This window comes from Apaloderma vittatum, unplaced genomic scaffold, assembly GCF_000703405.1.
Source record: "Apaloderma vittatum isolate BGI_N311 unplaced genomic scaffold, ASM70340v1 scaffold31509, whole genome shotgun sequence".
In the NCBI taxonomy this organism is placed as follows: domain Eukaryota; kingdom Metazoa; phylum Chordata; class Aves; order Trogoniformes; family Trogonidae; genus Apaloderma; species Apaloderma vittatum.
Window position 1 is genome coordinate 10,636 of NW_009736377.1, and position 20,284 is coordinate 30,919.

General features: G+C 50.6%; 1 protein-coding gene across 1 annotated transcript in view; it reads left to right on the forward strand.

Moving 5' to 3' along the window:
* Positions 1-20,284, forward strand: part of LOC104279618 (histone-lysine N-methyltransferase 2A-like) — a 26,716-nt gene that overhangs the window by 316 nt on the left and 6,116 nt on the right. The window contains 28 exon segments of the mRNA XM_009876956.1: positions 1-2,269; positions 3,059-3,201; positions 3,203-3,231; positions 3,614-3,848; positions 4,680-4,744; positions 5,279-5,653; positions 6,251-6,324; positions 6,977-7,105; positions 7,946-8,059; positions 9,086-9,232; positions 9,455-9,550; positions 10,100-10,220; positions 10,321-10,434; positions 10,787-10,971; positions 11,533-11,706; positions 12,205-12,315; positions 12,559-12,632; positions 13,164-13,357; positions 13,736-13,842; positions 13,972-14,109; positions 14,985-15,143; positions 15,431-15,548; positions 15,633-15,711; positions 15,953-16,113; positions 16,379-16,564; positions 17,190-18,104; positions 18,107-19,944; positions 19,947-20,281. Of these exon segments, the coding sequence (XP_009875258.1) occupies positions 1-2,269; positions 3,059-3,201; positions 3,203-3,231; positions 3,614-3,848; positions 4,680-4,744; positions 5,279-5,653; positions 6,251-6,324; positions 6,977-7,105; positions 7,946-8,059; positions 9,086-9,232; positions 9,455-9,550; positions 10,100-10,220; positions 10,321-10,434; positions 10,787-10,971; positions 11,533-11,706; positions 12,205-12,315; positions 12,559-12,632; positions 13,164-13,357; positions 13,736-13,842; positions 13,972-14,109; positions 14,985-15,143; positions 15,431-15,548; positions 15,633-15,711; positions 15,953-16,113; positions 16,379-16,564; positions 17,190-18,104; positions 18,107-19,944; positions 19,947-20,281 (8,685 nt within the window).

Below are 20,284 nucleotides of genomic sequence, written 5' to 3' on the forward strand. Positions count from 1 at the left end.
TCAGATTGTGCGCAGGAGGGGTCGGCCGCCATCCTCTGAACGTTTAAAGACTTCCTCGGGGTTAGTCGTAAACTCGCAGCTGGAGAAGCCCCAGAGGGTTCGCAAAGAAAAGGATGGCACGCCGCCTCTTACGAAGGAGGAGAAGACTGCGGTCAGGCAGAGCCCGCGCAGGATTAAGCCCGTTAGGATCATACCTTCCACCAAAAGGACAGATGCCACAATCGCAAAGCAACTCTTGCAGAGGGCTAAAAAAGGGGCACAAAAAAAGATCGAGAAAGAAGCAGCCAAACTGCAAGGCAGGAAGGGGAGAACCCAGCTCAAAAATATCCGACAGTTCATCATGCCGGTTGTGAGTGCCATCTCCTCACGGATTATTAAAACGCCCAAACGGTTCATTGAGGACGAGGACTATGATCCTCCTATCAAAATATCCAGACTCGAATCCACACCCAACAGCAGGTTCAGCGCGACGTCGTGCGGCTCCAGCGAAAAGTCCAGCGCTGCCTCTCAGCATTCGTCTCAGATGTCTTCGGACTCCTCACGCTCCAGCAGCCCCAGTGTGGACACCTCGACGGACTCCCAGGCCTCCGAGGAGATGCAGACGCTTTCTGAGGAGCGAAGCAACACTCCAGAAGTCCACGCGCCGCTGCCCGTTTCTCAGTCCCCTGACACCGATAACGGTGACAGGAGAAACAGAAGGTTTTCGATGACAGAAAGGAGCTTTGGCCAGAGGGCGGCCAAAAAGCTGTCGGCCTTACCCAGCGTGCCGCAGCAGCAGTCCTCCTCCTCTCCTCCTCCTCCCCTGCTCTCCCCTCCGCCACCGCTGCAGCCCGCTTCCAGCATCTCAGACCATACGCCTTGGCTGATGCCTCCGACCATCCCGCTGGCCTCGCCCTTCCTCCCTGCTTCTGCTGCGCCAATGCAAGAGAAACGGAAGTCGATCCTGCGGGAGCCGACGTTCCGGTGGACCTCCCTGAAGCATTCCAGGTCGGAGCCGCAGTACTTCTCATCAGCGAAATATGCCAAAGAGGGTCTCATTCGCAAACCGATATTCGACAACTTCAGGCCCCCGCCGCTGACGCCAGAGGATGTGGGCTTTGCGTCTGGCTTCTCGACGCCCGGCGCGACGGCCCCGGCACGTCTGTTTTCCCTTCACTCTGGAACGAGGTTTGATATGCACAAGAGAAGCCCTCTGCTGAGAGCACCTCGGTTCACGCCGAGCGAGGCCCACTCCAGGATCTTCGAATCCGTGACCCTGCCCTCGTCGGTCGGTCGTGCCTCCACGGGGACCTCTGCGGCGAGTGCCTCCTCCCGGAGGCGGAAGAGGAAGGTGTTCAGCCCCATCCGCTCCGAACCCAGATCTCCTTCGCACTCCATGAGGACAAGAAGCGGGAGACTTAGCACCTCCGACCTGACGACTCTCACCCCACCATCTTCTGTCTCTTCCTCACTGACTAGCATTTCTGTTAGTTCTCTTGCCACTAGTGCCTTAAACTCAACTTTCACTTTTCCTTCCCATTCCCTAACGCAGTCCGGAGAATCAGCAGAAAGAAGCCAGAGGCCGAGGAAGCAGACTAGCACTCCGGCCGAGCCTTTCTCGTCCAGCAGCCCGACTCCTCTCTTCCCCTGGTTCACATCAAGTCCCCAGACGGAGAGGGGCCGAAACAAGGACAGGGCGGTGGAGGAGCTCTCCAAAGACAAAGACGCTGACAAAAGCCTGGAGAAGGACAAGAGCAGAGAGAAAGACAGAGAGAGAGAGAAGGAAAACAAGCGGGAGTCGAGGAAAGAGAAAAGGAGGAAAGGGTCAGAAATCCAGAGTAGCTCAGCTTTGTTTCCTGTAGGTAAAATGTCCAAAGACAAAGTTGCCGGTGAAGAGGTCGCGGCATCATCATCTGCCAAAAAGGCTGCCGGGCGGAAGAAGTCTGCGGTAGCAGATCCCGCAGCAAATGTTTCCACTGCTGCCCTGGTGGAGTCGGCAGCCGTCAAAACCAAAACGTCCAAGAAAGGGAGAGGGGGGTCAGACAAATCCGAGCTGGACCTCAGCCCCGCTGTGCCGTCTTTGGAGAAGGAAAAAGCCCTGCGTCTTTCTGCTCCTTCGTCAAGCGCTGTTAAGCATTCCGCTTCCTCCATCAGCTCCATGTTGGCTCAAGCAGACAAACTGCCGATGACTGACAAGAGGGTGGCCAGTCTTCTGAAAAAGGCAAAAGCCCAGCTGTACAAGATTGAGAAGAGCAAGTCCCTCAAACAAGCAGATCAGCCAAAAGCACAGGTACGCCTTTTTTCATTTTTTTTCTTTTATTGATTTTTTTGCTAAAGTGCGTCTTACTCGGAACTTGGGCTGAAAGTCACAAGTAGCTTTCCTATGCTAAGCGTGAAGAATTAATGTGCTGAGCTAAGCAGCTGTTAGTGCAACAGATGGCAAACGATCCAAAAACGAGGAACCCTGGGCAGAAGCTGAGGGGGAGAGGGAGCTGCTGTGTAGTTGGCTCAGGGGGGAGCTGCGTGCGTTTCTGGAGACTGACGTGGCGGAGCTGCTGATCGGCTTTCTCTGAGTAAATCTAAGCCAAGTGATCATCTAGAGGAGTAGTACCCGCTGTTAAAAGCAGCGTTCCGGCAAGGCGCGGTAATCTGTCTTGGCCTCCGTGCTTCTTGTAGCCCTCTCGAGGGTAAAGCTGCCTTCTGAAGATGAAGCTGGCTTTGAACTTTACGCACTGGTGCCCTGTCCCTTACGAGCGCGAGTGGCATCTGTTGGGATTTTGCACCTGACCAGGGGGCTGCTTCCTACTGCTTGCTTCTCTTCTCTTCCCTCTCCTTCACCCCAACCTCACCCCTTTCTGCTCTCCTTTTTAACTACCAGAAACATAGGTGAAATAAATACATTTTCAGGAAAAGCTTCCTTTTTATTTAAACTTACTTTCTGTAGTGGCACAAGTGTTGAAAATCACTGGTGCGTATTTTACACTTTAAAGGTTCTTTACGGGTTTCCATTACAGAGTTCTCAACCTCATTTTGGTACCTTTCTTAGGAATATTGTCCCTTCTTATGTTCTGAAATCTAGGGACAAGAGAGCGATTCATCGGAAACGTCCGTGCGAGGACCGCGAATAAAACACGTTTGCAGGAGAGCAGCTGTCGCGCTGGGCCGCAAGCGAGCAGTATTTCCTGATGACATGCCCACTCTGAGTGCCTTACCGTGGGAAGAAAAAAATACTGTCTTCCATGGGGAACGATGGTGGGTTAAGATTTTTACTTTTCACCTGTGGGTTCATACAAAGTCAGCTCTTACTGACTGCTTAAAATGAGTGCTTAACGAAGGGAAGCATGTTAAACAGCTCTGGGCTCTCTGTTGCAGCAGCGCTCAAACAGGGCTCATCCTTTTAACCTTCGGTAATTGCTAAAAAATGTGTCTCCTCTGCGCTAAACTTCCAGTCTGCCAGGGGGCGCGGATCGTCCACCTGTGTACACGTGCATACATCTGAGCTTCCACGCGCCCCTTGTGCATCTCTGCCGGTGAACTGGCGCCTAACGCAGTGAATTCCAGTGACAAATCCAACGCTTCCAAAACGTTCTTTGACATCAGTGGATTTGCATTTGAAATCGTTTTTTCTTGACAGATAAGTCCTCAATAGCTGGCTCAGAAGAGGCCGAACCTCTTGCCCCACCAATCAAGCCAATTAAGCCGGTGACCAGAAACAAGGCACAGCAAGAACCTCCGGTGAAGAAGGGCCGACGCTCCAGGCGCTGTGGGCAGTGCTCGGGCTGCCAGGTTCCCGAGGACTGCGGCGTCTGCACTAACTGTCTGGACAAACCCAAGTTCGGTGGGCGCAATATAAAGAAGCAGTGCTGCAAGTAAGTGTGCACCTGAGCAACTGTTGGGCTAATCCCTCCGCCAAGTGGGATAAGCACACCCACACTCCGAGACGGGGAGCCTGTTCCAAGCTCTTTTCTGAAGTTGGCTCCAGGTTTGTTCTCCCCAGTTTGATGAATGCATCAGAGCATTGAAAAACGTGTGGTATGAGACCAGTGGCTCTTGTTAGGTGGTGCAGGTTTCTGCAAGCAAGGCTGTGTATACAGAGATATTTATCTCCTCTCCTCCCAAAATTGCGTTTCTGAAGAGCTTGTCTCTTTGAGATGATGTTTATCTGGTGTGTGTACGCCTCGTATAACAAAGATACCTCTGGATGTCATTAAACGCTCTTCCTTGGTTTCTCCCATCACTTCTTATATGTATCGCTTCACTTGAACCTTTTGCGTTTCGAAATTGCTGCGCTAAATTGATTTCACCAGACTAGATAATCTGTCTGAAAAGGCAGCGGCTCTAGTGGCATGAAAGCTATTTATAAAGTGTGGCTGTGAGAATCGCTGCGTAGTGCTCCTCCGTGTGAAAACACACTGCAGACTCCAGTCTGCAAGGAGTCTCGCTCTTAGCAGCTTTGCCCAGGCCTTGGGCAACCAGAATGAAGGCAGAAACAAAGCCTAGCCCAACTTAGCAAAGATGACATATGCTAAATATAATAAAAATCGTAAATAAAGTTGAAGCAGGGAAAAAAAAAGATTACTTGTGAAAAGATAGCGGGTGTATTGGCAAAATTTTTTCAGTTTTCACATTGAATATTTGCAGGCTGCCCTCTTAATATCTGTGATATTCTTCTGATTTCGTGACATGTTCTTTCTTTGTAGAATGAGGAAATGTCAGAATCTGCAGTGGATGCCTTCAAAAGCGTATCTCCAGAAGCAGGCGAAAGGTAGGCTGAAAGACTTGGCTTGAGTATCGCACAAGGGAGAAACTTTCGTCTCTTAAATTTTGCTCTTTGTGTTGTCATCATGGCTACGCTGGGCTTACAAAAGGTTAGTCTGCAGCCCAACCTGAACGGGGAGCCCGTTCTGCTGGTGCCAGGCGGAAGGTGCAGCGGCTGTCTCTCTCTCAGCATTGCCCTTGTTGGATGGTCGTCCCTTCTGCAGGGAGCTGCTCCTGAGGGCGGCTCAGTCTCCCTTCTGCCCTGTAGGCAAAACGTTTCTCAGAGGTTTGCCTGCCTCCGGGTGCCACGGGGGCCCATGGGTCTCCTGGAGCCTCCTTATCTCTGGCGTAAGGCCTAAGCGAGCTCCCTGCTCTGTTACGTCCCCGCTTAATTTTTTGGAGTACGGTTTTCTCTCTGGTGCTACAGAACGACAGAATTCTTGACACCCAAGTGTTCGTTTCCTTGTTTTGAAAAAGCAGCAAATCGTCTGAAGTCACGCCCTTCTGTCTGTGTTGCTTGATTGATACTTCTTCTTTCCAGCTGCAAAAAAGAAAGAGAAGAAGTCGAAGGCAAACGAAAAGAAAGAAAGCCATTCTGGAAAGAACCAGTTGGACTCTGGGCAGAAACAAACTCCTCAGAGTGTCGTCTCGAGGGAAGAAAACGCCATAAAGAAGAGCAGCGAGCCTGCCCGTAAGCCTGTCGAGGAAAAGCACGAGGATGGGAGTTCCTCCATTCCGGTGCCAGAGCCCAAACAGGTCCCTGCATCTGGTACCAGAAAGACGGGCAAGCAGGCATTGCAGCCAGCACAGCTCCCTCCTCCTCCTCAGCCACCGAGCTCAGGACCCTTGAAAAAAGAAGCACCGAAACCTCTCGCCTCTGAGCCTAAGAAAAAACAGACCCCCCAGCCCGACATAGGTAAATGGGACCATTTATCCTTGATATTTCCAAGTCGCTTTAAGTAACAGTGTTGATACTGCTAAAAGCTGTGGGGCTTTGCAGGTGATAAATGCTTTATGGCCCAGTGAAATTGCAGCAGATCGCTTTGGAAGTTTTGCTTAGAGCTGGCTTCCTTGTTATTGTGCTACGGTGTATGCTGGGGTGGGGAGAAAGATGATGATTTTTTTCCACGGGGTCTTGGCAGTCTTGAAGTGCGCTTTAGATGCTGCTAAGTCTGCTGGCTGCTCACAGTCCGTGTGTGAAACAAGCAGCGTGTCATCTTCTGCTACAGAAACATGGTCTGTTACGGCCCTTAGTAGGGAACAGCAAGGCAGCTCGGGGGCTTCTGTGGCTTCACACCCAGAGCACTTCAGATTTTTAGCAGAGCAGACTCTCCCGGTCAGGCCTCCAGGAGGCTGCTCCAGTCATAGCTGGTGAGGTGCAATCGCAGAAGAGGGTGGAAGAATTCTGGTCTAAAGTACATCACACGTTACCCAGCTGATTTTTTTTCCCTTTTCTTCTCTACAGGTGGCTGTTAGTCACTTGAAATACTCATAATTTTTCCCCCCTTCCTAGGCACAGAACAAAGCAAACAGAAAAAAATTGCTCCCCGTCCAACTTTCCCTGTGAAACAGAAACCAAAAGAAAAGGTGAATACTATTTTTTGTGCGCGATCGATAGATTCTGAGAACCTGGAACTTGTGTCTGTTCAGAAAGTAGAACTGTATCACCTAACCCTTTTGCAGCTTGGTTTTGTTTGGGGTTTGCGTTGGTGCTGGGGACCGTTCTCCCTTGTCGCGGTACGTGGGTGCCGAAGTCCCTGGCGCGTGCCTTGGATTCAGTTCAGGTGTTAGCTCGCTCTCTGAGACTTGCATGTTGTAAGGCGGAGGCTGGCTTTTCCATGAAATGTGGAACTGCCCTCTGCTTGGGAACACTCCGTTATGAAAAAGAAAACAAAACAAAAAAGAAAAAGGAATTGCCTTATTTAAATCTGAAAGAGAAGTGCGTAGGGACTAATTACAGGCAGAACTGCCCCACTGCAGCGCACTGGGGAGCAGCACTCTGACAAGAGACCAGCACAGTCCTGGAGGAGGACACAGCGAGTTAGAAATGTGATTGTGTAGGGGATGCTCTTGAGAAACAGTTCGCAACGTGGCTACTTCCTCACCACTCTCACGCACGCGCGAATTCTGTGCCGGTTTGGGGGTTTGGTGTGTGAGTGACCTACGGCGCTCAGCGTGCGCGCCGGTTAAGTTTGAACATTCGGGGCTGGGATTAATGCTGGCTCCTTTACCCGCCTAGGAAAAGCCCCCTCCTGTAAGCAAGCCCGAGAGCAGCACGCTGAATTTGCTCAACACCCTGACTAACGGAAGCGGTTCCAAGCAAAAGCCACCTACGGATGGAGTCCACAGAATCCGAGTGGATTTCAAGGTAGAGGACAAAATGTTTTAAGTATTTGAATGTTACCTGGCTCTAAACACTGGAACTCGAGTCCCTCGAGAGGGCTGGCAGTGACCTCTAAGTTTGTGTGTCTGGTGCTGTTCAGAGAGAACCGCAAATAGGAGCCGTCATGACGAGCCATTCGGTTGATTTTTAGAAGCTTGTTCTTCTATTTTTTTTTCCTTATAATTAGAGTACTGGACGAAGAGACACTTAAAGCTTTAAAACCTTAACTGTCAATGTGTGAGGATGAGCAAGAATTTGAGGTTAATGAAGAATGATTCCATTAAGATGGAATTATAAAACCTTACCACAACCTGAGCCAACAAGATTTGGGGAAAATGTTAGTAACTTGTAATTCACGACATTCGGGGTCTATCTGGGGTCTTAAAATGACAAATCATGTACTTTTTTTGAACAACGGTGTTGAAATAATAAAAAATACTATTTTCTTAATAATTTTTCAGTCCATCTCTAAGTGTTGATACCGGAGACCATAGTGAGATCTCATCTAAGTGTTTTATACAAGTGTGGGGCTTTAATAAAGTGCGATTCTTCTGAAGTTTCACTTCTAGTAATACTCGTGCAACCGGGGCAAACTCTGGGCTGTTCCTCAGGCTTGCTTTCCATAGAAGGAAGGCTAGCGTCTCCTGGCGAGACCAGTGTCGAGCTGTGGCTGCTCCCGTATACGCTGTGCAGTAGCCGGCAGTAGAAGCTGAGAGGATTTCAGGTCGAGGCTCAGAGCGTGCGAAGCCGCGGTCGGTGTGAGCGCTTTATGCTGATGTTGTACTGCCTTGTTCTGCCTGGTGACGTCTCCTTTTGTACTTTCAGGAGGACTGTGAAGTGGAGAATGTTTGGGAGATGGGTGGGTTAGGCATCGTCACCTCGGTACCTATTACTCCCAGGGTGGTCTGTTTTCTCTGTGCCAGCAGTGGACACGTGGAGGTAAAGCATTGCGTTCTGCTGTCGATGACTTAGCTAAAGCACCGTGTTGTCACCAGAATAAACAAATAAATAAATATCGTGACCCTGATCCAGCAGAAATTCACATAGGACCCTCGAACCCATCCTTGCTCATCTTTGTCCCAAGAGACTAACGTGCAAGGTATTTCAGATCAGTTGGGAAATTTCCACGGTGCTCGCTTCGAAGGTGAGCTGTGTCAGGCGTAAAGAATAGCGTATTTCAGAGCGCCTGCATCCCGTTTAATTGGGAATCCCATGTGTGATGTGAAGTGGGGCCTTTGCATTCTTTAAACCTGCAATAAGAGCAGCCGCCCGATGATGCTGTAGGGGCCTTCTCGACCTCATCAGACCAGCTGGCCTGGGAAGGTGGGGACAGCGCTCTAGGCAAGGCTTGGCCACGATGTGGGAACGATGCTCGGGGAACAGGGGTGTGAAATTGTGCACGTGGACGTGGGTTTGCTTGAGGACCCTGATGATCCCATGGGGCATGAGGCCCTCCCCTTTGCAGTCAGGTTGCTCAAGGGCACAAGTGATCCTTCTGGCCCCTCTGAGCCTGCGACGTTCGTGCCCTGAGGGTGGGTTTCTTTCTGATAATGAGCAGCCTTGTAGGGAATACGTAGAAAATAGAAGAGTTTTCCTATGGGCTGCCTAAGCCAAACGGCAGGAGAGAGGTCTCTCTTGGCCCTGCATGTCCCTTTCTTCTGCACTCTGTTTCTACTGGTGCAGTTGACTTGGGTTAGAGCAAGGGAGGTAGATCCCAAAGAGCCCTGTAGGCCTTTGGCAGTGTTTGGAACATGTGGATAACAACCCGACATCCTTGCTCTGGCTCGACGAGCCTGTATCCGGGCTGTCTGAAGTAGGTGCAGCTTCCCTCCTAGAAACATGTCGGTAGAAATCCTTGCTCTGTCAGCCGCAAAGCAGAATTCGGCATCGTTTGGAGCGCGAGGGGGCTTGTTTGGGACTTCAGTGTGGCTTCCGACTTGCTAAAACCTCCCTCTCGCCTTGCAGTTCGTGTACTGCCAGGTCTGCTGCGAGCCCTTCCACAAGTTCTGCTTAGAGGAGAGCGAGCGGCCCCTGGAGGAGCAGCTGGAGAACTGGTGCTGCCGTCGCTGCAAGTTCTGCCCCGTCTGTGGGAGACAGCACCAGGCCACCAAGGTACCCTCGAGCACCGGGACACCCGACAGACCCCGTGCGCTGCTCCCACAGCCCCTCAAGCGAGCGCAGGGACTGTGTGCCGGGGGGATGCCTCTTGAGTTGCTTTGCTCCGTCTCCTTCCCTTTGCCCCCAGCGGGGCAGCCAATGCAAAACAAAACCGGCCGGGTTTCGTATCCCGTCAGAGGGTCTCCGTCCCAGTGCTTTTTCCTCTTGTCCTTGTAGCAGCTGCTGGAGTGTAACAAGTGCCGAAACAGCTATCACCCCGAGTGCCTGGGCCCAAACTACCCAACAAAACCTACCAAGAAAAAGAAAGTTTGGGTGAGGGATTTTGATTTCTTTCTTGGGTAATTTGCTCGTTGTTGGCTGGTGGTAACACCACGGGTCAGAGCTCGGCAGAGCGCTTGGTCTGACGCAATCACCCAGCCTTTTCTGGCGGGGTGCCTGCTGCATTGCAAGGTGCGTTAGGAAATGGGTGGTGAGGCGAGCTGTTAATAAGATTCTGAACGGGCAGGTTTTTTGAAGAGATTACACCTTCTTTAGTTGTCTAACTCTTCACACCTTAGCCCCACAACATGGAAGCAATGTGCTGCTGTTTTCTGTGAAGGGAAAGGCGATGTTTTCTTCAGTGCGGGTGTGAAGGACGATAACTGCACTGTGATTTATTTTCTTTTTTTTTCTTGTTGTGTCATCACTACCTTACCATAAAGGGAGTGAAAGGTGCGGTATTTTAGTGAAAGCACTGGTATTTGAAGCTCATTATTCTGCGCTCGTGAAATAACAAAGACTAGGAAACGTATCGTTGGGACTAAAGCACAGAAGCCCCTGGGTCAAAGCAAGTAACTCCCACCAAACGCACTCTTTTTCCAGATATGTACCAAATGTGTTCGCTGCAAGAGCTGCGGGTCAACAACCCCAGGCAAAGGGTGGGATGCACAGTGGTCTCACGACTTCTCGCTGTGTCACGATTGTGCCAAACTCTTCGCTAAAGGTACGTGAAGTTGAGACTCTTGGCCACAGGAGCCTCGTCAGTGACTGCCTTTAAGGTGCGTGTGGCAGCTGAACTGATGAAAGCCACGCCTTGCTTGCAGGGAATTTTTGTCCTCTCTGTGACAAATGCTATGACGACGACGACTACGAGAGCAAGATGATGCAGTGCGGGAAATGCGACCGCTGGGTCCACTCCAAATGTGAAAACCTTTCTGGTAAGGCAAAATGCTGATCTCCTCCTCACTTAAGAACACAGGGCAGTGAGTAGACCTAAGCAGTCCGGTCTTGGCATTTTCTGCTAGAGCGTTGTGTTAACACCCTCACCTGTTGTGCCCTACCCCAAAAATACCTGTAGAATGGCCACAAGGCAAGTGGTCCTGGTATCAGTGACATCCTAAAAGTATGGAGCTCACCTCAAATGCCACATGGCTCACGTGCCAGAGGCACTGTTGTTATGCGAAAAGGGTTTTGGTTAGACAATGTCTGGAGCCGGGGGGGGGGTTTCCCTATCGTCGTCCTTCAGTAAAGTAGTTCAGATGGTTGTTTGGTTTTTTTTTTTGTCTCCAGATGAAATGTATGAGATCCTCTCTAACTTGCCTGAGAGTGTGGCGTACACCTGCATTAACTGCACGGAGCAGCATCCCGCGGAGTGGCGTCTGGCACTGGAGAAGGAGCTGCAGGTTTCCTTAAAGCAGGTTTTAACAGCCCTGTTGAACTCTAGAACGACTAGCCACTTGCTGCGCTATCGACAGGTAAGCTGGAGCCTTGCATCCCTTTAACACATTCTGGCTTGGAGCGCTTCCTGGCACTCGGCCGAGTTCGGGTATCGCTGTGCGTCATGCTGCAAAAGTGTCTTTATCGCACTTAGAACAGCGTGTGCTGTGACTTTCGTTTTCTTTCTTTTGGTCATTCCTATGGAAACAAAGAGGCGGGTATCTATGATACAACTTGCGAGGCTAGAGGAAAAAGTAGGGTGAAGTTCTTCAAGGATTTGGGGGATTTAGCTCTGTGAAGACGCTTTCTTAACAGATGATCAGGATCTCAGTCCTGAAATAGACGTTGGGAAGTGAGACTTCCGAAAAATGAGTTTGATCCATGTAGTTGATCGCTCTGCCCTGCTGTGCGCTGCCCGGGTCAGCGACAGAACGCAGGTTAAGACCTTTTTGTTTTCGGATGGGAATTCAGAGCTTGAGTCTCCTTTCCTTTATGTTACCAAGGATCTCTGGGCCAATAAACGTGCACAGGAGTATGTCACGCGTGGCAGCCACGCTTCAGTAGCCAATGTCCCTCTGTCTCCTTGCTGATGTTAACAGGCAGCAAAACCGCCTGATTTAAATCCCGAGACGGAAGAGAGCATCCCGTCCAGAAGCTCTCCCGAAGGTCCCGACCCGCCTGTCCTGACTGAAGTCAGTAAGCAGGAGGAGCAGCAGCCTCTGGATCTGGAGGGAGTGAAAAGAAAAATGGACCAAGGAAGTTACACTTCTGTGGTATGTCAGAGTTTTGGTGTTCTGCTCTAATAAGAGATCGGATGGGCTGCTTAACGACCCGTGGTGTTTATGCTGTGCTTAAGGCTTCTCTTTATGGACAAGGCAACAGGTTAACGTGCTGCGAAAAATAATTCCCTCTGGCGTGTGTGTTAATGTTGGCCCGAAGACATGTAACTTACCCTGTTGTCTGGCTTTTTAAGCACCAGTGATTCCCGGTGAAATCCTTTTTGCTCTTAGTGAGACGTTTGTGTCAGTGGAAACAGGATTGGTCATAATTCACGTGCAAATTTTCACCGAAGGCCTGTCCAAATAACACCAATGGCAGTCACTTACCTGGGAACTAATAATTCATGTGTGGAGGGATGTGCTTTTAAGTCGATGCCCTAGTTCACGCTTCTGGTTGTCTGGATGCTCCCTTAGTGCCTTAAAAAGTTAGTGGACGACGTAGCTGTACGAGAGACGATCCCATTAATGTGACCTTTTGTGGCTCTCTTATAGCTGGATTTTAGTGACGATATCGTGAAGATAATTCAAGCAGCCATTAATTCCGATGGAGGGCAGCCAGAAGTTAAGAAAGCCAACAGCATGGTCAAGTCCTTCTTCATTCGGGTGAGCTTGACTACTGTTATTTTGAGATCTGCTTGCTCTCTACCACTGTTTGTTGCTGTTGGAATCCAGAGGGTCTCCCGTTCTTACTGTGGCTCGGATGTTTCCAGGAATAAAATAATTCAAAGTTGTTGATGTTAATGAAATCACACAAGTTGTGCATTTACAGTAGATCTTGGCTGAATGTCTTAGGTTTTTTGGGGGAACATTGTATAACTTTTCTGATGGACTATTGTTTTCCTTCAGCAAATGGAGCGTGTTTTTCCATGGTTCAGTGTAAAAAAGTCCAGATTTTGGGAGCCAAATAAAGTAACAAGCAAGTAAGTAATTGTTCTGTGTCTGACTGTGACACCCTGCGGTTTGCCAGCTGTCCAAGCAAAAGTATCGAGAGAGCGTGTTTGTGGGGTTGGGTTTTCTGGTTCTTTTCTGTTTCTCTTCTCTCTCTCTCTTCTATTCTCTCTCTTTTCTGTTCTCTAAGAAGTTACTCAGTAATCCTGTTCCCAGGTTTTCTGTACGCTTCCTTGTTCTGAAGCAGAGAACCATTTAGAACTGGGTGTGCAATGTGTTGGCGTGTCAGTCCTGTCCTTCCTTCCTTCCCCTCCTGCCTCCTCCTCCTCCTCCCGCCATTCTGGTGGGGCCCTCCTCCCGCATCTGTTACCCTGGCAAGAGGCAGCTCTGTCACAGCCCTTGCGGTGCAAGGGACTGGTCATGGCTGTTGTTGAGAGCGTGTGTGGGCTGGAAGCGGCTAGGTGGGTCGTTCTTGCCTGTTGAGTGTCCGTAGCGCTGGTGGAGAGGGCACGAGGTGCTCTGGCGCTGGCGGCTCTGACGATTGACTCCTTGTTGCGTTTCAGCAGTGGTATGTTGCCGAACGCGGTGCTGCCCCCTTCGCTTGACCATAATTATGCTCAGTGGCAGGAGCGTGAAGAGAACAACCGCACCGAACAGCCCCCTCTGATGAAGAAAATCATTCCAGCTCCAAAACCCAAAGGGCCTGGAGAGCCAGATTCACCAACTCCTCTACATCCTCCTACACCACCCATCTCTAGTAAGGAAACTGATCGCAGCACCACTGGTCCCAAAGCCAGGGTGCTTCGTTCTGAATCTCCCAGTAGTAAGGAGAGGGCGATGTTGACTCTGTATGCAGCCAACGAATTTTGGAGACCTCTGTGACCTGAAATGGTTCAGAATGGAGCTGTTTCTGAGCTGAGCTGGGGCCCAGAAATACGTTCCCACCTGCCTCTTCCCCAGCATGAGAGCTGTGTAGAGGCTGGCGTTGCTTTGCCTTACTTTACGAGCGCACCACTGAAAACTCGGGGCGGCTGTTTGGTTCTTCCACCCCGTTCCCTTACTGGCAGTCTTTCCAAATGAATTTTCACCTCCCTGACTTCCAAGAATAAGCGGTGTTCTCTCTTTTAACTCCAAGGCTCTGACAGAAGCAGAGAGGATAGTCCCGAACTTAACCCACCTCCGGACGTAGAAGACAACAGACAGTGCGCCTTGTGCCTGAAATATGGTGACGACAGTGCTAACGTGAGTGTCTGGCCCATCCCTTTTCCAAGGGGAGCTGATCTGAGCAGTGCTGAGGGTGGGCTGGGTGCTTTTTGTGCGTTGCTGTGTCTCGGGGAACACTTGGAAAGAACATTTCCTTCCGTTCCTTAGGATGCTGGACGTCTTCTCTACATTGGCCAGAACGAGTGGACACATGTGAACTGTGCTTTATGGTCGGCAGAAGTGTTTGAAGATGATGATGGTTCTCTGAAAAACGTGCACATGGCTGTCATCAGGGGAAAGCAGCTGGTGGGTATCAGTAAGGAACGCAGGAACCCGGCTTAAAGATTCCTTGCGTGTGTTTTTTCCTGCTCTGTCCTCTCCTTGCATTTGGGGTTTTTTTATGCAATATGTGATAGAGCCAACTGAAGATACGTGAAAATTTATTTTATGCTTGCTCAGTTCAGAAATGTTGTGGAACTGGTAACAGAGTTGAAGCCGTGTAAAGCAAATATTGGCCATGTCCAGGTGTCAGTCGAGGAGCATTTTCATGTTTCTGAGTATAGGTGAGGGATCGTGCATACCTCCTCTGTTAAATACTGCAAAAGGCATCCGAGCGGTGTCTTTTTTCCTGGACTCCTGCACAGTCTTAGAAGATGAAATAATTCCTCTTGTGAATCAGTTGTTGCTTACTTTGGAGAAGAAGGAAATGAGACTAAAAGCAGGACTAGAAATCAGTTCATCCAAGTTTTGTTTTCATATTGCGTCTCTCGGTCCTAAGCGTTTAGTGAAACAGCAGCAGCAGCGGAGCAGGCCTGCTCTTAACCAGCAGTAAGCTGCCCGCACGGGGAGTACTCAGTGCGGGAGAAGCGTTGACGTATTAATCTTGCCAACGTAACGCTTGGATGCAGAGTACAAGCGAAAAAGTCTGAGGCCTGGAGGAGCCAGTCTGCAAATGCAAAAGCGGTTCTGTGCGAGGGATCCTTCTTCCTCTCACCTCCTCCTCCGTGTCTCACTCGTGCGTGCGATTCATGGCAGGGAAGCGTTACAGCAATGAAGTGGGAGGTCAGACATTACTCGAAACTTCTGTCTGTGCCAGAAAAACCCAATTGACAACAGCACTGATAGCCTGGTTTTGGAAGAAATTAATTTTTAACTTTTTTTTGGTTTTTTTGCTTTTGTAGAGATGTGAGTTCTGCCAGAAGTCAGGCGCCACAGTAGGCTGCTGCCTCACGTCCTGCACAAGCAACTACCACTTCATGTGCTCGCGAGCCAAGAACTGTGTCTTTCTGGACGATAAGAAAGTTTACTGCCAGAGGCATCGTGACTTGATCAAAGGAGAGGTGAGATTCCTCTTTCACGCCTCGCCCCATCTGAAGATGGGGTTAGCCTGCATCTTCGAGCACTTTTGAGAATTCAGTGTTGAATGTGGTCCTGACTGACGAGGCCCGGACCCCAGTGCTGCTAGAAGAGAAGTCAGTGACACGGCCGCCACGGGGAGGTTTGACGAGCAGCACTGTGTGGCAGTTCAAAAGCAGAACCACCAAACTGAGAGTCGAGTTAGACCGTGCAGTGTGTGCCTGGAGGTTCCTTAAAAATTAACATGCAGTTTTGTGGCATCTCGTTCCAGGTGGTTCCTGAGAACGGATTTGAAGTTCTTAGGAGGGTTTTTGTGGACTTTGAAGGAATCAGTTTGAGAAGAAAATTTCTCAGTGGCTTGGAACCCGAGAACATCCACATGATGATTGGTAAGATCGAGTTTCTGAACGCTTGACCTGCCTCTGCTGCCAGAATCTGGTTCACAGAACTCTTCCGTTTCTCTTTCTGCTCAGGTTCAATGACAATAGACTGTTTAGGAATTCTGAATGACCTCTCGGACTGTGAAGATAAGTTGTTTCCCATTGGCTATCAGTGAGTATAAGCCCTGTCATGATTAGATGCCTTTCAGTGTTTTGGATGCCAAAGCAGTACTGACATAACACGTCAAAAAAAAATTGACTGGCTTTTGTCCTGTGATGAGGCTAGACGTGCAGCACATTGTGCCAGGAAGCCTTTGGCCTGTGTAGTTTTGAGAAGTTGCAGATTTAAAGTAGGAATGGTGGGGTTTCCTCGCCTGTTGAGTGAATTGCTCTACCTTTGAATCATCTTCCAGGTGCTCCAGGGTGTACTGGAGCACGACAGATGCCAGGAAGCGCTGTGTGTACACCTGCAAGATCATGGAGTGCCGGCCTCCAGTCATAGAACCTGACATCAACAGCACCGTAGAGCACGATGATAACAGAACCATTGCCCACAGCCCCGTTCCCCTTACAGGTAAAGGTTTACGGACTGTCTTAAAGTAGTGGAATTGTCTGTGTGAGCTGAGGCTGACTGTATTGTATTTGAAAATATTGTTAGGAGAAGGCAGACGTTATCTGATAGCCAGGAAGCAGTGATCTCTGATTTTGTCTTTGTTTAACAAATACTCCAATTCCACAAGGGAATAGCAATATATGCTGATAGCAATGTATGCTTTAGCAGATCAAGACTTCTGAGACTCAGCGACGGCTTACACTGTTTATTTTTTACACGACAGCAGAAGCTCTGCCCAAAGACAGCCGAAACACACCTGAAATCGTAAACCCACCGTCACCGGATCGTCCCTTACATTCTCAGACCTCTAGTTCCTGTTACTACCCAGTGGTCTCAAAGGGTCCCCGCATCAGGACGCCAAGTTACCCATCCACACAGAGGTCTCCCGGCTCTAGGCCGTTGCCCTCTGCAGGTATTTGAAGTGCCCTTGCCTTGGATTTTGATTTTAAGGGGGGATCTTGGTTAGTTGGTTTGGTTCGTGTCTTTTTTGGCTGCGGTCAGAATGTGATGTTGAGTTTCTAGACAAAATAGGGTAGTGGCCATAGGTTCAAGGGAATAAAAGTTCTGAAAATATGCAGTAGAGGTTGGCCCATCGAGAAGCGTTCCAACTGAAACAGAAATTTCCCTGGGATGGAGGCAATGTAACAGCGGTAATGCAGAAGAGCTGTGATACCAGTTAGGGACTTCAGCATCTCAGTTAGTATTCTTCAAGAGAGAATCAGGAATCTGGTATTGTGGTTCAGCTGCTATTTCTGTATGAATGAGTCGCGTTTTATTTCAAACTGACATTGAAAATTCACACCTAAAATTGAGATACAGAGCCTGGAAATACCAGCTTGTCAGCTCTGTGTGACAAGTGCTGATTGGCAGTAGCAGATTTTTAATACTCGTCTTGAGTATCATCTTCATGTTAATACTCTCCGGCCACAAGGCTTTGCTGGTTTTTGATTTCTTGTGGTTTGTGTGGAGGAATTGGGTGCACGTGGACTGTGAAGGTTTCAGATCCTTTGACCGTCTTTCTTGCGTTATTTTCTCAGGGAGTCCTACCCCGGTGACTCATGAAATAGTGACAGTAGGAGACCCTCTGCTGTCCTCTGGACTGAAGAGCATTGGTTCTAGGAGACATAGCACCTCCTCTTTGTCACAGCAGCAGTCGAAACTCCGGATGATTTCCACTACACGAGCCGGGAACGCTTACTCCAGGCACAGCATGTCTTCAGTTTCCAGCATGGGGTCCTCTTCAGAACACGAACCAAGCACCAAAATTACCGACCGCTTTGTGGGGTCGGGGTCTGCAGGGGCTCCGAGCGCTCCGGTTCAGAGTTGCTCTGCCAGTTCGGGCTCCCAGAAGACAGCAGCTACTAGTGGCGGTAAAACTTACCAGCTGGATGCTTCTCAGTCCACGGAAGGAAAGCACGCCGGCAGTGCAGAGTTGATAGCCAAAGGGGTGGCTTCTAAAGGAGAGAAGACGAAAACGCTGACCTCCATGGACCCAGATTATTCAGCTCACAGCTTTGCTTCTGGAGGAAGCTCCAAAACGCAGCCAACCAGTTCATCAGGTGTGGAAATGAATGTTAAAATAGGAACCTTTCAAGAATGTTCAGGATCATTTTCTTCCAAAGAAGCAATGTCCTTTCCACCTTTGCATCAGAGAGGCACAAGGAAAGACAGAGATCAGCACGTGGAACCTGTGCAGCCAGAGAAAATGTCTGCGCTGGATGAGATGGAAGCCAAGACCTCGAAGTCTGCTGGAGTAAATAGCAGGTCTCCTGCTGCAAGCGAGCAGGTAGTGTCTGTGCCTAGAGACAGGCGACAGAAGGGGAAAAAGTTAGCAAAAGATAGTTCTAAAGAGAAACATTCCCTGAAAGCTCTTACAGATTCAAGTCAAGCCATAGGCAGTGATGAGGGAAACCCAAACCCAGAACTTGGTAATCAGGGTTTGGCAACTGAGCAAAAGGGAATAATATTCATGCTGAAAAAGCTGGCGAGAAGTCTCCACCCTCACAAGGGCCCTCTAAAGGTTCGGCTGTGCAGATTGAAGTGGCCTCTAAGGAATCGCAGGCACCTAGAAAACGCACCGTCAAAGTCACTCTGACTCCTCTCAAGATGGAAAGTGAAAACCCGGCGAAAAGCGCACAACAGGAGAGCGATGCTGAGCTTCAGTCTGCAGGGGCAGAACTGGCCGCTTTGGCGGAGCCCTGCTCGACCTCGGAAGGCCCAGCAGATCACCCCATCGCTCAGGGAAGTCCCAATGAAGTGCCGGCACAGGAATCTCAAAACAACACGTACGAAAATTTGCCCGTTCAGGACAACAACTTGATGCTCCAGGACGGAAGCAAAGCTCAAGAAGAAGGCTCGTACAAGCGGAGGTACCCGCGGAGAAGCGCTAGGGCCAGATCCAACATGTTCTTCGGGCTGACTCCTCTGTACGGCGTAAGGTCTTACGGAGAGGAGGACATTCCCTTCTACAGTAACTCGACAGGCAAGAAGCGAGGGAAGCGCTCTGCTGAAGGACAGGTGGATGGCGCGGATGACTTGAGCACATCTGATGAAGACGACTTATACTACTACAACTTCACTAGAACGGTGGTTTCATCGAATGCGGAGGAGAGACTCGCGCCCCATAATCTGTTCCGGGAGGAGGAGCAGTGTGATCTTCCAAAAATCTCACAGCTGGACGGCGTGGATGATGGAACCGAAAGTGACACGAGCGTCACGGCCACGACAAGAAAAGTCAGTCAAGTAAGCAAAAGGAGCGGTAAAGAGAATGGAACAGAGAACTTAAAGCTAGATCGAGCAGAAGAAGCCGGAGAGAAAGTGCAAGTCACTAAGAGCTCTGCTGTCCATAAAAGCGACCCAAAGATGGAGAACTGCCACCCGGTGAGCAGGGTCAAAGCGCAAGGCCAGGATTCGCTGGAAGCTCAGCTGAGCTCCTTGGAGACGGGCCGCAGGGCTCATGCGAGCACACCTTCAGACAAGAACTTACTGGACACTTTTAACGCAGAGCTTCTGAAATCCGACTCTGACAACAACAACAGTGACGATTGCGGGAACATCCTCCCCTCCGACATCATGGACTTCGTCCTGAAGAACACGCCGTCGATGCAGGCGCTGGGGGAAAGCCCCGAGTCCTCGTCGTCGGAACTGCTCACGCTCGGAGAAGGTTTAGGGCTCGACAGCAACCGCGGCAAGGACATGGGGTTGTTTGAGGTGTTCTCCCAGCAGCTGCCGACCACTGAGCCGGTGGATAGCAGCGTCTCCTCCTCCATATCGGCGGAGGAGCAGTTCGAGCTGCCCCTGGAGCTCCCTTCCGATCTGTCCGTGCTGACCACGCGCAGCCCGACGGTGCCCAGCCAGAACCACAACCGGCTCGCCGTCATCTCAGAGTCTTCGCTCTCTTCCTCGGGAGAGAGGTCAATGCTCGCCTTGCCTTCTGCGGAGTCTGGGGAAAAGAGAGTGACGGTCACTGAAAAATCTGCCTCGGGGGAGGGTGACACTGCTCTCCTGAGCCCGGGAGTGGACCCGAGCCCCGAAGGACACATGACTCCCGATCACTTCATCCAGGGCCACATGGACGCGGAGCACATAGCCAGCCCGCCTTGCGGCCCCGTCGAGCAAGGGCACGGCAGCAACCAGGACTTAACAAGGAACAGCGGCACTCCAGGTATCCAGGTGCCGGTGTCCCCCACCGTTCCCCTCCAGAGCCAGAAGTACGTGCCAAACTCCACAGACAGCCCCGGCCCCTCGCAGATCTCCAATGCCGCGGTGCAGACGACGCCGCCCCACCTCAAACCCCGCCCGCCGAAAAGCTGCGGGTAGTGAATCAAAACATGCAGCCACTGTACGTGCTCCAAACCCTGCCCAACGGCGTCACTCAGAAGATCCAGTTAACGCCTTCTGTCAGCTCTGCGCAGAGCGTGATGGAGACCAGCGCTTCAGTGCTGGGGCCCATGGGCAGTGGGCTCACACTGGCCACGGGATTAAATCCCAGCTTGCCCTCCTCTCAGTCGTTATTCCCTCCCACGAGCAAGGGGCTGCTGCCCATGTCCCACCACCAGCACATACACCCCTTCCCCACGGCGACGCAGACCGGCTTCCCCCCCCACAACAGCAGGCCCCCCCCCACGCGGCT